Here is a 14,970-nt window from a genome sequence, read left to right as displayed (position 1 = left end):
GTAAATAATCCTCCCATTTGGCATTAACTTCCATTGCAAAAGTCAAGTCAAAGCTTTGATTTCACTCTGATTTACCTAACCCAAGATTTACCAGACCGACATCTTGTTGACTTTCTCCTCCAGTTTCCTGGAGCACACTAGCCATCATTTTCTGTAGAATATAGTTTGACCTCTCATTTCAGGTGAGGTCTTCTCTCTTGCTTTGAACAATGATGCTTATAATTTTGCCTTTTTAGTCACTTCTGGCAGTAGGAAACTAAAAGTTTTTTACATAAGGGGAAAATGAACCATCTCAAAATGTAACTGGTCATTAGGCTTAACTGAAACTTGTGCACAAATTTCTCAGCATTCAGCTATAATGAGTATTTCCTTTCAAAGCGTACATCAGGTCATATTTTTGTAATCTTTTTTTTCTTGATCAGGTCCAGAAGTAGAAGAGATTTTCTTTCCCATTTTGGCAGATACCAGCCTCAGTTAGGACTGATACCTCATGAGAAACCTTTGTCCTATTTTGGCGTGGTTAAACTGGAAGTCAGATCCTCACCTTATTTGGAAATGAATCTTCAGCACAAAGCTAATCCAGTCCCACAAGTCTGCTCCATCCTTCTGCACTATCATTTGTAATTACTGAATTTACAAACATGTTCAGTAACTGTATCCTAGCACTGCATTCTGAAAAGAGTAGGGAAACAAGGGTTGCAGGCATAGGATTTATCAGCTCTTTGATTCTCTAAGAGTATGTGGAGAATCACAGTGATTATGTTTTGTGTGTAGTAGTAGTACTATTAACTTGATAAGGGGAACTTGTGGGAGAGATTTCAGTAAGCAATTCTGATGACGCATTTCAACTGGAAGACCAAATCCTGGTCTTATTTCTATGGCTGTGCTCACAATCACAGCAGATCCAGCTCAAATGGTTAACATTTTCTCCAAGCTATGGACACAGCTGTCACCATTTAGATGCTGTATAACATCTAACCTCTTCAACTGCCTTTCAGGACCAATTTCAGATAATGGCATGGATAAATGTACTATATGAGAGGAACAGATTCCTGGGAGCTTGTCTAAATTTGTGCTCCCATGACACCACCTCTGCCATTTCTGGCTGCCCTGCCCAGCCCATGCTATGTGCACTAATGCATGTATGCTTGCAGATTGAGCCATTCAGTGCCCCACACCTGATGACCATATGATCCATGATGTGCTGGTGCAGAAGAGAGGGCACGAGGATGTGGCTTTGGGAAGATGGAAGGGCGTAACAGATGCATCTGAGATCTAAATGACTTGAATTGACCCAGAGATTACCTAGCAACACAATTATGATCTTAATTAAACCCTGGACTTCCCTACTGATTTTCACTGCGGGTATGGTACTGGGCGTCACTTAATCTCACTATCTATAGAACACTGCATAACTGTTGTCAACATAAAAAATAAATCTCATTTATAAAAGCCATAAGCAAACACGTTCTTCTCCCAAAGCAACAACAGCCATAAAATACCAACAAAGAGGTAATATTCAGCCAAGCTCTCAGCCATCCCTGTACCTGCTTTGGGGAAAATGCTGCAGATGCCTATGTCCCCCAGTCAAGGGATCTTTGAATGGTGACAGTTTCCTGGTAGCACAGGCAGCATCTCTGACCACTTTCCTTCTATTACTCAAGGAGAAAGAAGGTTTCGCTGTTGTCTTCCCATGGATATTATGTTTGCTTAGGAGAATCTGAGCTCGAACCTATAAGGGAAGCCATAAAACAATTGTAATTTACACTGGTAGAGATCAAAGCTTGAAAGGAGTTTGCCACCTACTATTAACAACCTTCCCATGTTCTCCAAGCCCTTTGTCAGAAACCAACTTTCTGCACCAGCAAAAGCTGGATGGAACTGTCTTATGCCAGAGGAGCAAACGCAGACCAACTTATTGCAGCTCCTCTGACAACTCAAGGAATTTTCCCACAAGTGAACTATCAGAAAATATTGATGTCACACATGCAATGCAGAGCGTGGTGTCCTTTAGCAAGCACACCAAGTGCCCTCATGGAAACTCCACGGGTGTAACCCATTAAGTGCAAAAATGAGCGTACAAATACAAGGAAGAAAGAGTACAAACATGCTAATTCCCTCACTTCTTCCAGTTAAGTGTTTTCTCTTAAGGTGTCTAACTGATTGGCATAATTAAAATAAGCTTGGATTAATTTACCAATTTACCCTTAATCAGAAGTATTCTGTTTCCTTTCAGATTGCAAGAAAGGGTTTTTGATGTCTCAAGCCTCCCTCACTTTCCCACATTTATCAGTTGGTGTAATGAAAGATGTACTTTCTCCAGCAGATGGCAACATACTTCTGAATTATTTATAGAACATCACAGAGGCAGGACTCCTTTCTGTGCAAGTCACATAGAAGATAATTTGTCTTTGAGAAAGGGCTGAGTACAGATACAGGTGCTTAATCTTTCCTTGGAACACTTAATACTTTTGAACCTAGTGGCACTGCCATTTTGTTTTAATTTATTATTCAGTAATCTTAAAATCTAATATAATACCATTGGTGCAGCTGTCTGCCCTCACATTTAGCGAGCATGGCAGTGAACAGATGAGCCAGAACATCCTTCTGCATCCCCCATGGCATTGCTTTTAATTTCAAAGAGGAAGAAAGACGTTCAGAGGCCAGGGCAGAGGGACCTGCGTTCTTGCATTGCTTCTCCACATAATTTTTTATTATTAAAAGTCATTTCAAAATCACACATCTCTGATGTACACCAGAAATATGCATTGACTGCCGTAAAATTGTGAAGTATTTTTATTGCTGTGGATTCAGAAACTAAGGAGTTACTATCAGTCAAGAAATCTATATAGGAAAGCAAATATTATGACCTTTCTTCCTTTTACTTCAGATGGGGTAATTTTTCTGTGAATAACAGAAGCCCTGTGTGCTCCTGGCTTGTGCTTTGTGTCTCTGTAAGGCTGTAAGAAAATGATATGGAAAATGCATTTGACATCACTTCCAGCAGGTTGCAGTGGCTAGACAAGGTGCACACTAGGGAAAACCAGAGCAGGCTCTTCTCTACCTTTTTGTCTGTCACTGCTTTTAAGTGGTAATTACACTTTATTTTTCCCAGGGAGGATGTAACTCAGGTGCATGACAAAATGCCCTGTGACTCAGCATTAGCTGTCTCCCTGTTCAGGATTATGAAAGCGGCTTGCTGGCAGTGGCTATGTTTGACTTCTTCAGCATTTCCCATGGCGTCCCATGATCCTGTTTGCTCTGGCACCTGCACTCCCCTCTAGCCCCTCTCCTAATCCAGATCCACACCCACCCTGCCCTGCTGCATGCCCGTGTTGTTTCCCTGTTTTCATCACCTCCCCTTCCTTATTGTTTGGTGCTTCCCCACACACACAGTACTATGAAAGGATTCAGAAATGCGATCCAAGTGCATCGTTTGCAAAGGGAGTGTGTTGATATACAGTTGTACAAATGCAGGTAAAGCAGCAGGTTTGCTCAGCACCCAGTGGCCATGCCAAGATCAACCAGCATACACTTCTCTCTCTTGGTAACGAGGAAGCCCTGCTGTTTTTAAAACCCCCTTTGTTTTTAAAACAGAGGTCTCACATTTCCCGCAACATGTAGTGTTATTTCTGAGGCAATCTGAGCAGGGTGTGCAGAAGGCTCCCTGTCTGTGCTGTTCTGTGGCCACACATAATTGCAAAGTTACAAATGAGATGAACACAAGGGAGGCAGAATACCATGATATCTGAGGCTCACTGCTCCCCAGTGAAAGTTGAGACCACAAAATTCCCAGGATGGTAACCCTGCACTTCAGAGGGGAAATTACATGGAATAGTTTGTGCTGTCCCATAGGTTTGCCCCCACCATGAGAGATGAGCCCTCATTTCCTATTCCCCTTTTCATCGAAACTGGTTCGGTTTGTTTTTTTAACTCAGCCCATAGTCAGACCTTTCCTGCCACAGCTCCAGTGAGCAAGGTGGCTGTAATTTGATAGGATGGGGGGTAATGGTCTTAAGTCGTGCCAGAGGAAGTTCAGGTTGGATATTAGGAAGAACTTCTTGTCAGAAAGAGTGGTGAGGCACTGGAATGGATCGCCCAGTGAGGTGGTGGTGTCACCATCTCTGGAGGTATTCCAGAAGCATGTAGATGTGACACTGAGGGACGTGATTAGTGGGGATGTGTTGACAGTTGGACTTGATGATTTTAAGGGTCTTTTCCAACCTTAATGATTCTGTGATCCTCTGAATGAACAACAATGTGCAGAGAAGCAAGTGCCTTCCTCCAAATAACTCCATTGTGTTTTGAGGTTTTTTTGTTTTTTTAACAATAAGACTTTGTGCAGCTGTATAAACTTTGTTCATTGGTGACAACCACACTGCTTATATAAGTTGAATTTCCACTGTAAATCATTTTTGTGTACTCTAATGGAGTTCCCATTGCTTTTCTGTTTGTGTTAAGCAGAAGCTACCAGTGGTAGCGCAGCCCAGTTGAAGAGAGGCTGAATACCAACAATATCTGAAATCTGTACTTGGTCTGCCTAGAAAAATGTGATTTTCTACACCTCATTCCCTTAGACGGGTATTCCCATCATGAGGAATACCATCATAATTGGTACTAATTATAATTCCTGGGAGAGAGGCCAAACGTAGCCTTGGAGACTGTAGGTGTTGCATTCAGGCAAAAACTGATGGCGTACTGCTTTCTGTGCACAGCCCATCTCTACTTTTGGCCCTCCAGCAGCTCGAGGAATGGGATAGACTTTCACTGCAAAACCAGTTTGTACCCAAATCTTGCAGAATCAGAATGTGTGACTCCTACTGCGTGATTCCTTGCTGCATTGTGAAACTAAACCCGCGTCTTCTGTTAGACGTCAGGAGCAAGGCAAGTCCTGAGAAAGGAACCCGTGGGAGCTGCCCTGTTTGCTTACTTAATCGCTTAGTTTAAATATAGATTAAAAATCACTTAAGCTCATCCACAAGTTAAGTGCATGTTAACCAACGGCTGTCAGAAACAGCAAAGGAGAGAAAACACAGTAAGATCTTTTAGGAAAGGAGCAAAAGAAAAAGGGATTCAGTCACTGGAGCAAGGCAATATGTGCGTCATACCCGCAGATATCTATTCCCAAGTGAAAACCCAGTAAGAATCTGAAGCTGCTGACATCTTTTCATCTCACCCCTCTGCTACTGCTGGCACTTGCTAGCAGTGAATAACTTGGTGCATAATCCCTCATTTACATTTGTTTATTCCGATTGAATGGAAATGCCATAGTTCACATAATGTCACCCGTGTTTGGCACATGCGCTGCGTGACCTTCGTGTGCTGTGCTGCCTGTCCTGGCTGCAGGGCTGCATGTCCTCCTGCTAGCCCTATCTGTGTGTTACGCAGGGAATACAGCCTGGCCCTGTGCCTTATGAGGCTGTTGAGGACATTCTGCTGTCACCCACTGAACTGACACCAAAGAGCTCGGCACTGGGAGAGGTTCTTCTGCAATCCAGTCACTAGAATAAGCAGCTGCCCGCTGCAGCACGACCTGGGCACATATTTTAGCAGCAGCCTTGCTTGCAATACTGCCCCTGTTGTTGTACCTATAGAAATTCAAGGATGTGCTGGTAAAAATGCCTAACAGGGAGATGGAAGAAACTGCTGAAGGAAACTGCAGAGAGAGCCTCCTGCTCAGTGCTATTTCAGGGAGTTGTGGATTGTCTGCAAAAGGTGCACATTTGGAGGGTGGCATCAGCCAGGTCTCTTCAACTGAAGGAGCTGCTGAGCTCCTCTACCAACCATGGGAAAAAGCATGTTAGACTGTGCCTAGTTTAAGAACCCCTCATCAAGCCCAGCATTAAGACATGTAATACCTGGTAGCTGCTCGCTGTGGTGCACAGTGCAGTGAGACTCAAGCTGGGGAGCTGCTCATCTGTGGTTCCTTGCCGGGTGCAGGCAGCTCTCCCCTTGTGCATGTGGTGAAGGACATCGTGTAAGGACATGGCGGCATCTATTGCCAGCTCGAGTTTTGCTCCTCCACCAGGAGACAGCTCCACTTCTAGAGCTGATGTGGCAATACAAGCAGTGCATGCAGTAGCGCTTCCCCCGCAGTGCTTTCTGTTGCTTAGCGATGTAACACATCGGTGCAGCCGTCGCTCTGATGGTGCGGCCACTTCTGTTCGCGACGTGGCGACGTGTTTCTGCCATTCCCTTCCGCTGACTTCTCCACGCTGACCACCAGCACCGCAGCTCCATCTCCACCTGCCCCGGGAGCGCAGGTAGCAGCGCGGGGCGGCCGGCCCGGCCCGGAGAGGCGGATCGGGGCGGTCCGGGGCGGGCCTATGGAAATGAGGGCCGGTTTTGGGCTGCGGGCGGCAGGTGTATCCATGAGGATCGGGCTGAGGCGGGCCGGGAAGGGTGGCCCCGTTCGGTAGCAGCGCAGCCGGTCGGGCATGGCAGCGGCCCCGCAGTGCCGCAACCCCCGCTGAGCCCGCGCTGCAGCTATGCCTCCTCAGGAGCTGCTGGACTACGCGCCGGCCCTGCGCAGACACAGCCCGCCCCGGGGCAGCGGCCCCGAGCTGGGCATCAAGTGCGTGCTGGTGGGCGATGGGGCCGTGGGCAAGACCAGCCTCGTCGTCAGCTACACCACCAACGGGTACCCCGACGAGTACCAGCCCACCGCCCTCGACACCTTCTCAGGTACGTGCCCACCCACACGGCCTTGCGGGGTGGCTGTATGGGGAAGGAGAAGGGGCTTTCGTACTTGTTTGGTTTGTTAGCTTCAGGGGTATCACAGCATTGAACCGCAGGCTTGCTGTCTTCAACTGATGTTCAGCAAAACCACGCCTTTCCCCTCACGGTCGTTGAAGTGAGCCTGGAGCAGAGGTCACAAAAAAATTGAAGGGCTGTATAAGTCTGTCTAAAAAGCCTTCTCTGTCAGCTGATGAGTTCTCATTAGTTTTCTTACTTTTGTAAATGCCGTCTTGGTTCTTGTTTCCACTGCTCCTTTTTTGGGGCTCCAGTTTCTTGTACAAAGCCCAGAAAAATAAATAAAAAAAACCCTTGGAAAGATTGCTGATAGTCATCAGATCTGAAGAAACACGGCAGTATGTGATGGTGCAGATAGGTAGATCAGAGATGGGCTCAGGTCAGACCAGGAACTAGACTTTCGGTGTGTCATAGTCTCATGGGCTCTCAGAGGGATCGTTTTCTTTGTCTGACTATCTTCCCAGTTGCACTGAGAATTGCCAATTTGAGCAACAACGCTGTTGCTGTTTGGGGTCCTCCAGCCCCTTGGGAACAGTTGCAAGAGCCCTCAAGTCTTCCATGAGAAGGTTCCTGCTCTCTCCGCTCTCCTCAAGCTCATCTGTTCGGTTTGTGCTAAGTTGTGAGGGTCAGGAGCCTCCAACTGAACTGAACTTTCTGAAAGGGCAAGTTTGTAGGAAAATGATCAAGAAAGGTGGAGATGAGCGTGGGTTCCAAGACTTCTTTCCTAGCAGCAAGTAGTTTGAGGAGAGCTGGGCAGAGGGTTAGCCCCACTCTGAACGTCAAGCTACCAAGCCTGACTTCCAGAGGTGCATAGCACCATATAAACCCAAAATACCATTAAAGATTTTTCTTTAAAGTCTGGTTTCATCTTGGGAGGAGGGCAAAGCAAAACAGGGAAAATAGAGGAATTTCCCTTCCCACTGTTGAGTTGGATAAGCTTGAAAAAAGTACCTTCCTGGGTTCACAAAGGACAGTTTAGGACCCAAATCAGAAATTTCAGCCCGATTTCCTCATCTTTGGGAATGCTTGCACCTGAAACTTCCAGCAGAGGTGAGTCGCACATCCTAACCCAACTTCTGGCCAATGGACAGTAAGGCCAGTAGGAGCTAAAGAATTTAATGAGATAGGAGAAAGTGCTGCATTATCAGGGGAAATAGCACCAGGACCGGGATGCAGCTCCTCTACCCGGGCACTGCCTGCGGCTGGGTGCACTGCCAGGCACAGCAGTGCTGAGTGCAGCACATACCCGCTGACCTTTCCCCACCAGGCTATCCTGTTCTGCAGGCCCCTCTGCTGTTGTGCCGTGATCCCCGGGGTGTGGACCCGGTGCGGGCGGTAGGTAGAGGCTTGTCACAGAGTTGCTAGAGTAGCTTAGCTTGCAGCAGGTACGAAAAATCCTTGTGCAAGCACTGGAGCAGCAGGTAATATACATGGTGCCTTTTTTTTTTATTATTTTTTTTTTTTCTGAAGGCTGTAAAACCTTCAGAGATGCTAATTTGTTCTCTTAGCGCACTTTGGAGGCAGAAGAAACCAGATACTAGAAAGGCAAATGCCCAGTGCCTTGAAGATCAAGTCAGCATCTAGCAGGTTCTTTGATCAAGAACAGGTTTCTCTTCCTCCTCTGGGGCAAAGATATGGTAACGATCCAACCGATTCCCAGTCACAAGGAAGCTATGACTTTCAGCTATCCCGCGAGGAGTGGCACTGTGGTGTACGCACCCACCCCTTCATTTTTCTTTCACTCGCTGTCTCCCACCCGGTTTCAGTTCACGCTTTGTGCCTCCCTCCTTCTCCCCAGTCTGCTCCCAGGGAGGAGAGGTCTTCTCCGGTCTTCTCCAAGAGTTTCTATTAGGCTCTCCAGGTCAGCTGTTTCTGTCGCTTTTTGTCACCTGGCTAATTACCTTAGAAATAGGATCGATCTTTTTTTATTCCTGTCTTTTGTCTTTTTTTTCCTAATGAAAGGAGAAAAAAAAAAAACAACAACAACAAAAAAAAACAATAAAGCCTCCTCCTGGGCCCAAAGAAGCAGTTTAGCTAGCTAGTGTGAAGTGCCAGCCATTGTCACTTTAGCACAGGATGTCTGCCTCCATTCAGCAGAGCACATCCCCATCCACGTTGTCAAGACTTTTAATTGATTGCGAGTTCCTCTGGCATCTTTCTCTCCTTTTCCTCAGTTCCCAGCCAGACTCTGCGGTGTCTGTGCACTTAAACATCTAACAGTTTCATTCCAGATTTCCATTAGAGGTCCTGCCAGCCCTCAGTCTGAGTCAGCTGATACCACATGAAGGCTTACTGTGATTAGGGAGTGAAATGGGAGCAGACCTCACATTTGTAACTCAGCAGTTTTCAGTGTGTGGATAGCCTCTGAAAGGGATTTCACTCGTCACTGCTTCCTTAATAGCTTCTTTATTTCCAAGTTGGTTTTAGGTATTTGCTTTTTCTTATCTGGGACACTTCCTGAAATAGATATGTTTTTTAATAAATGGGGAAAATCACCAATAGTTCGTTTAACGAAGACTGATTTGGGCTTCTTCCCTAAGCCAAGAAGCTGGGAACAAGTTGCTGAAGTTCTGTTTGTTCCACTTGGAGAGTGGAAGAACAACAGATTGTTTTCAGGGCACTGTTTGTTTAAGGGCTCTTCTTCCTAAGAAAGACTTCTTCAGTAATATGGAACGATTTTTGAGAGTGCTGGAAAACAGTTCAAAGCACCTGAGGGATAACCAAATCAGGACATCCATAGCATGTCTCATACTGTTTCCAATGCAAACTTCAGCTGTTTTAGTGAGGTCTGTGGGGATGCTCAACAGCAAGGACAGGCTGAAGTGACTTCAGTGACTTCAGAGGTCTCTTTAGCAGGATACAAAACGAAGTACTCCAAGGGGAAAAAAGAAAAAAAGTATGCGTGTATGCTGAAAACTTCTGTGGTCTCATCCTTATTCTCTTTCTGTTACAGTGCAGGTCCTGGTGGATGGAGCTCCAGTGCGGATCCAGCTGTGGGACACTGCTGGCCAGGTAAGCTCTGTCAAAGGAACAATCAGCTCCGGTCCTGTGGGACAGGGCCCATTTGCAGGTTTTTGTGGAAGGCAGTATTTAACTGGAAAGGAAGGAGATTTGCTAGCACAGTGTCAGCCATTCGCTGACATGGCAGACACAGACTGGTGAATGTCCTAGTTAACGTGTGAAAATGTCACTGCAGCATCATGCTCTTAGAACTCTCATGTTCAGTCCAGTGAAGGTATTATTTTTTTCCTCCTCTCCATTCTCTACAGGAGGATTTTGACTGTTTGCGCTCACTTTGCTACCCAGACACTGACGTCTTCCTTGTCTGCTTCAGTGTGGTAAATCCAAGCTCCTTTCAAAACATTACAGAGAAATGGATCCCTGAGATACGAACTCACAACCCCCGGGCTCCAGTGCTCCTAGTGGGGACACAGGCAGACTTGCGGGATGATGTCAATGTCCTCATCAGCCTGGATCGCTACCATGTGAAGCCCGTGCCCCGGCCTCAGGCAGAAGGTCTAGCAGACAAAATCCGGGCTGAAGCCTACCTGGAGTGCTCAGCACTGACCCAGAAGAACCTCAAAGAAGTGTTTGACATGGCCATTGTCAGCGGTGTTGAGCACAAAGCACGTCAGGAAAAGAAGATGACAGCCAAAGGCATCAAAACTCTCTCCAAGTGCCGCTGGAAGAAGTTCTTCTGCTTTGTCTGAAATTGTGCTTGGGAAGAGGAGACAAAAGAAACACGTGATGCCAGTATTACTCCACACCTTCTTGGAGTGACTGCTCCTGTGGCCCCAGTGAGGAGGGTATGATAAGCTGCTGGGCTTGGAAACCTGGCTCTTGCTGGGTTACAGCATCTAATGCCTGGGAAACGTGAACTGTTGTGCTGGGATTTGGAACGGTCCAGGCAGCTCTAAGTACCTGATGGACACGCCTGTCGTGTCCCAGGCTAATATAGGAGCCTTCAATACGTCAAAACTTAGTACTGCAGAACAGGCAGGTTCCTTACATTGATCAAAATGGCCATTTTTCTGTCTGAAACTAACAGGCTTCCAGAGTCCTGACAGAGAATGAGGAGGGCAGGGACAGCTATGGGTGACTGCAGTGTGGTCAAACACAGGCTGCTGAGACTGTAAAGCAAGACTCGTGTTTCTACTCTGATTCTGCTTTCCCAAATAGCTAGATGCCACTTGGCTGGGGAAAAAAAGCTGCACTCTTTCTTAAAAGCCCTGTATTCAGAGTGCCCTTGAGAAGGTTTTTCCTAAATAAAGGCCATTAGCCAGCTGGAGAGAACATGCATTGGAAGCTGCATTGATTCTTTAAGCAAAATGTTCTTTGAAAAGAACTGGACTCCACTGAGTGCCAGTGCTGTAGCCCCATCTGAAGAGGGGGTCATAAACTTGGGGACCTGTTATGAAAGGCCTTTGAGGATGTAGTGATCAGAGAGAAAGAATAGGTGAGGAGCAGCCGAGGGTGGCTCTGTCTGCCTAGCAGAGAGCAAACTGTGTCAGTGAAGGGTTTGTAACGCTGCCAAGAGGTGAAATGTGGATGGAAAGTCAGTGTACGTTAGAAAAGAAAAGGAGAGAAGGTAGAAAAGGAAGGGAATAAAAGGGAAGAAGAGGTGAAAGAAGGGAAAATGAATAAGGAAAAAAGGAACAGTGTTAAATGAAAGTTGTGATTCTACTTAATCGGTGAGTCATTTAGGGACTAGTGACGTCAATTTCAGTGTAATGTTGTCCATACTTTAAATTCTGAATCAAAAAGGAGGGGTCTGTAGAGAGAGAGTTCCTCTTGGCCAGTAAAATCCTCTGTTTCAAACCTAGACAGGAGAATAGCAATTACCTCATGCTGTGCTGAACAGGAATGGAGGGCTCAGGGCTTCTTTCTGTTGTGCTTTCCTTTCTCAAGGATCACAGCTTGATCTGCTGAAACTAAAAGCAAAGGAAACTCATGAAGTTCCTGTCAGAAACAGATATTTGCTATTTTTGCTTCGTTGCCCACTCCCCAGTTTCTCAGGGGATTCATTTACTAGTGAGTCTACTCATACTTTATTGCAGAACTTGCATTAACTTCTAAAACTTTTCTCACAGAGACATTTTATTCTGGCTTGTATAGGAAAGTATGACAGATCTGTCAAGCAATGCTTTCAATACTTGGGGTTCTCTGCATCTGGACATTGTCCATCACTTTGGGAATGCTCTGAAATAATGTGATGTTTGGGGATATAGCTGGGAATGTTTGCCCTGTGCTGAAAGAATGCGTAATTGGGCCAGTGGGCTTGTACAAAAATAAGTACATACAATCCAGTGTGGCTCTAGATCCAAATGCCTGCAAACATCTCTCTTTGTGGTACAGCTCACGTAGTCCCCAGGACGTGACATGAGGATGCTGTTATCAGTGGTCTGAATGAGATGGGCAAGTCTTCTTTCAGCCATAGAGCTGCTTGTTGGGTAGGGCTTTGAGACCTCAACAGACTAGTGTGCCAGAATGAGTTGTGAGTTGACAGGACTCCCCCAACCAAAATGCTGTCCAGGTCCAGTGAGGGATCCACAGAGATGGAGAGTAAAAAGGCAGTCGCTAGAAGTGAGGTGTGCTACACATCTCTAGACAGCATACCATGTATTGAACAAAGCTCTCACCGTATATCCCAGTGTCTCTTACCTGTACAGGCACCTTTGTTATATTATGACTTCAGTTTGTCTGTTGGGTCTTTATGCATTTCTTTAACCTGTGAAAGCAAGGATTCAGATGTGACCTGCTGCACTGTCCTTGTGCAGAGCAAATCCACAGGTACAAAGAACAGTAGCCTTGCCCCATGCTGGGGAGAGCAAACATTGTCCTGCAGTAGCTTGGTATAAACAGGGATTCTTTCATTCTGGAAAAGAAACTGTACTGAGAGCTGCTTTCTTCCTCTGTGATTGTGTCAAATATTTGTTCAAATAAATTTTTTTTTTTTTTAAATGTCTGCAATTTGCATTCATCATTTTGTCAGAGCAAAGTAAGCTTGGATTATAGATAGTGGAGGAGGTATTCCATTTTACTGACAGTAAGGTAAGAGGGGAATTGCCTCATTTCTCCCTTGTAAAGTTAGGACTTAACAGGAGTAAAAATCCCTCCCCCTCCAATCACTGAAAGCCTTGAAGATCCTCCTGTGGCCTCAGTTAATGTTCCCCTCCCTCAGCAGCTGCTCAGGATGGAGGCTGCTGAAAGGACAAACAATAAGTTTGCAATGCTCCTGGTGCCCCTCCTTAAGCCATCAGCCAGGGACTGGTCTGGAGGGCCTCAGACAAGCCCAAATGGAACTTGTGTTTGGAGACCTAATAACAGCTTGCTGCTCTGTCATTAGGCTGGTAGGTAATTTTGCCACTGAACTCACTTAAATTTGGTAGTTAAACACTAGCAAGTGCTTAATGAAATGCTGAAAAGTCTGCTTCTACAACATCAAAACTCTATCCTAGAAGTTCACACACAGGACTATGGAGGGCTTTTATCTGTCCGCATTTGGAGCTCAGATTAAAAAAAAACAAAACAACAAAACATGGTGGAGCACAGGCAATGAGCACACCAAATGCAGAAACTGGAAGGGAACAGGGAATTACTGCTGATAAGTAGAGCCAGCTTTGCAGCTTCCCAGCACTCAAGCTTCCAGAAAGACCTGCGAATGGAAACAGCAGGGAAGTGTGAATTAACTTCTCACGGAATGAGTCATTCCACTGAGCCATATCCTGTCATGTGCACAATAAGCACACTAAAACTCGCTGAAACCCGTGAACTCAGCCTCACCACCACCTCTCCCAGGAGCTGGGCTATCTCATTAAATGGAGCCCCAGGTGGCTTTGCTGGGACAAAGAGAGCTCTGGTAAGGCTCAGGCTTGTTTCTGTGTCGCAGTGCTGCTTGACCAACCTGTATTTTCAGATGATGCTGAGAGCACAGCATAGTTCCTGGGAGACCGTTGCTAATACAAACCACCCCACCAGGCTGCATTAAGCTAGCCAAGCCCATTGCTAGACAAGTGTGATTCCATACAAGTGTCACTTACCTGAGACAAGAAGGGACTTTTATTCAATCTGATTGAACTATGATCAGCATCAAGTGCCAAAATAGTGCATGTAGAGTATGTTCTTAGTACCCTTCTTACTATGTTTTCTGACTCAGATCCTGATCTGCAAGCTTCGGCATCCAACAGAGTAACTCATCAGAGAGTTCCTACTGGTGTAGCCAACACAACTCCTTCAGCACAGGCAAACACTACGTCATGTAATTCTGCACGAAGCCCCAGTAGAGCTCTGGTGCTAGTGATGGGAGAGATGTAAAGAAGACTAGGGCCTTTCTTCTCTTTTCTCTGTATGAGCACACCCTAAACAGGCCCAGCTGTGCCAAGATCCCAGCTGGCAATGCTTTCCCGAGCTTCCACTAAACCCTGACAGGGAATTAATCCCCAAAATAATACCAAGTTTCATCTGACTCAACACAGCCTCCTTCCCAGAGCCAGAAGGGCAAGTCTCAAAGGTCCCTTCAGGAGAGCTTGAAGCCCTCTAGGTTACACCCTACTTACTATGAAAGAACAGGCTGATTTCTGATCAGGGGCTGAAATGAGCCCAGTTGTGGAGGCAGTCGGGGCCAGGAGCCCTGCTGAAATGCAATCACAAGAACATTACACCCTCCCCCTTTCCTGAGAGGGGTATGACTGTGTTAACAGCTTTACCACCTTTTAAAATGTACTTCAGGTGCTAACTAGCTTTTTCATCAAGTTGTCTAATGGATTACACTTGAAGCAATCATTTCCATTTTGAAAGCAGAGGCCAGTTTGACTTTTTCCACCTGTCTTTGGTCTGCTTGTGCTGCTTACAGATCTTGGCTCTCCTTTGCGTTGTTGCCTCTCTCAGAGCCAAGCTTTGGTGCATCCAGGTGATAGGGTGTTTATACACAAAGAAACAGCTCATTTTTGATCAGACAGCTCCTAAGCTGACCCCCCCCTGTGCTGGGAAACGCTGCTCAAGCCCCAGCTCTCTGCATGCATCTGCTCCCTGAGGAGGAATCACAGGGCTGGCCCAGCCGGCACCTGGGCCTCCTGGAAGCTGCTTACTCACGCATCTGCTGAGTCCAGCCCTGGGCTCTCCGTTCCCACCATATAAATACGGCATTGTACTTGCAAAGACCTATTGCACAAGAGAGCAGGGTATGTTTCAACGTATCCCTGAGACAGGTTCCCTTGG

The 14,970-nt window shown here is 46.2% G+C and overlaps 1 protein-coding gene and 1 long non-coding RNA gene across 2 annotated transcripts; one reads left to right on the top strand and one right to left on the bottom strand.

Annotated features, from left to right (window-relative positions):
• The first annotated feature begins 5,564 nt into the window (after positions 1 to 5,564).
• Positions 5,565 to 12,695, top strand: RHOV (ras homolog family member V). The gene is made up of 3 exons (XM_048949431.1): positions 5,565 to 6,684; positions 9,707 to 9,765; positions 10,023 to 12,695. The coding sequence occupies exons 1-3, from the start codon at positions 6,489 to 6,491 to the stop codon at positions 10,461 to 10,463; spliced, it is 696 nt and encodes a 231-aa protein (XP_048805388.1). The 5' UTR covers positions 5,565 to 6,488; the 3' UTR covers positions 10,464 to 12,695.
• Positions 12,696 to 12,838: 143 nt separating this feature from the next.
• LOC125695236 (uncharacterized) lies at positions 12,839 to 14,423 on the bottom strand. The gene is made up of 3 exons (XR_007377881.1): positions 14,310 to 14,423; positions 13,794 to 13,963; positions 12,839 to 13,408 (listed from the first exon to the last, which is right to left on the bottom strand). It is a non-coding gene; the product is annotated as an uncharacterized LOC125695236 (long non-coding RNA).
• Between the last annotated feature and the right edge of the window lie 547 nt (positions 14,424 to 14,970).

Source organism: Lagopus muta, chromosome 6 (assembly GCF_023343835.1).
Source record: "Lagopus muta isolate bLagMut1 chromosome 6, bLagMut1 primary, whole genome shotgun sequence".
Lineage (NCBI taxonomy): Eukaryota > Metazoa > Chordata > Aves > Galliformes > Phasianidae > Lagopus > Lagopus muta.
This window is presented reverse-complemented; position numbering and strand designations above follow the sequence as displayed.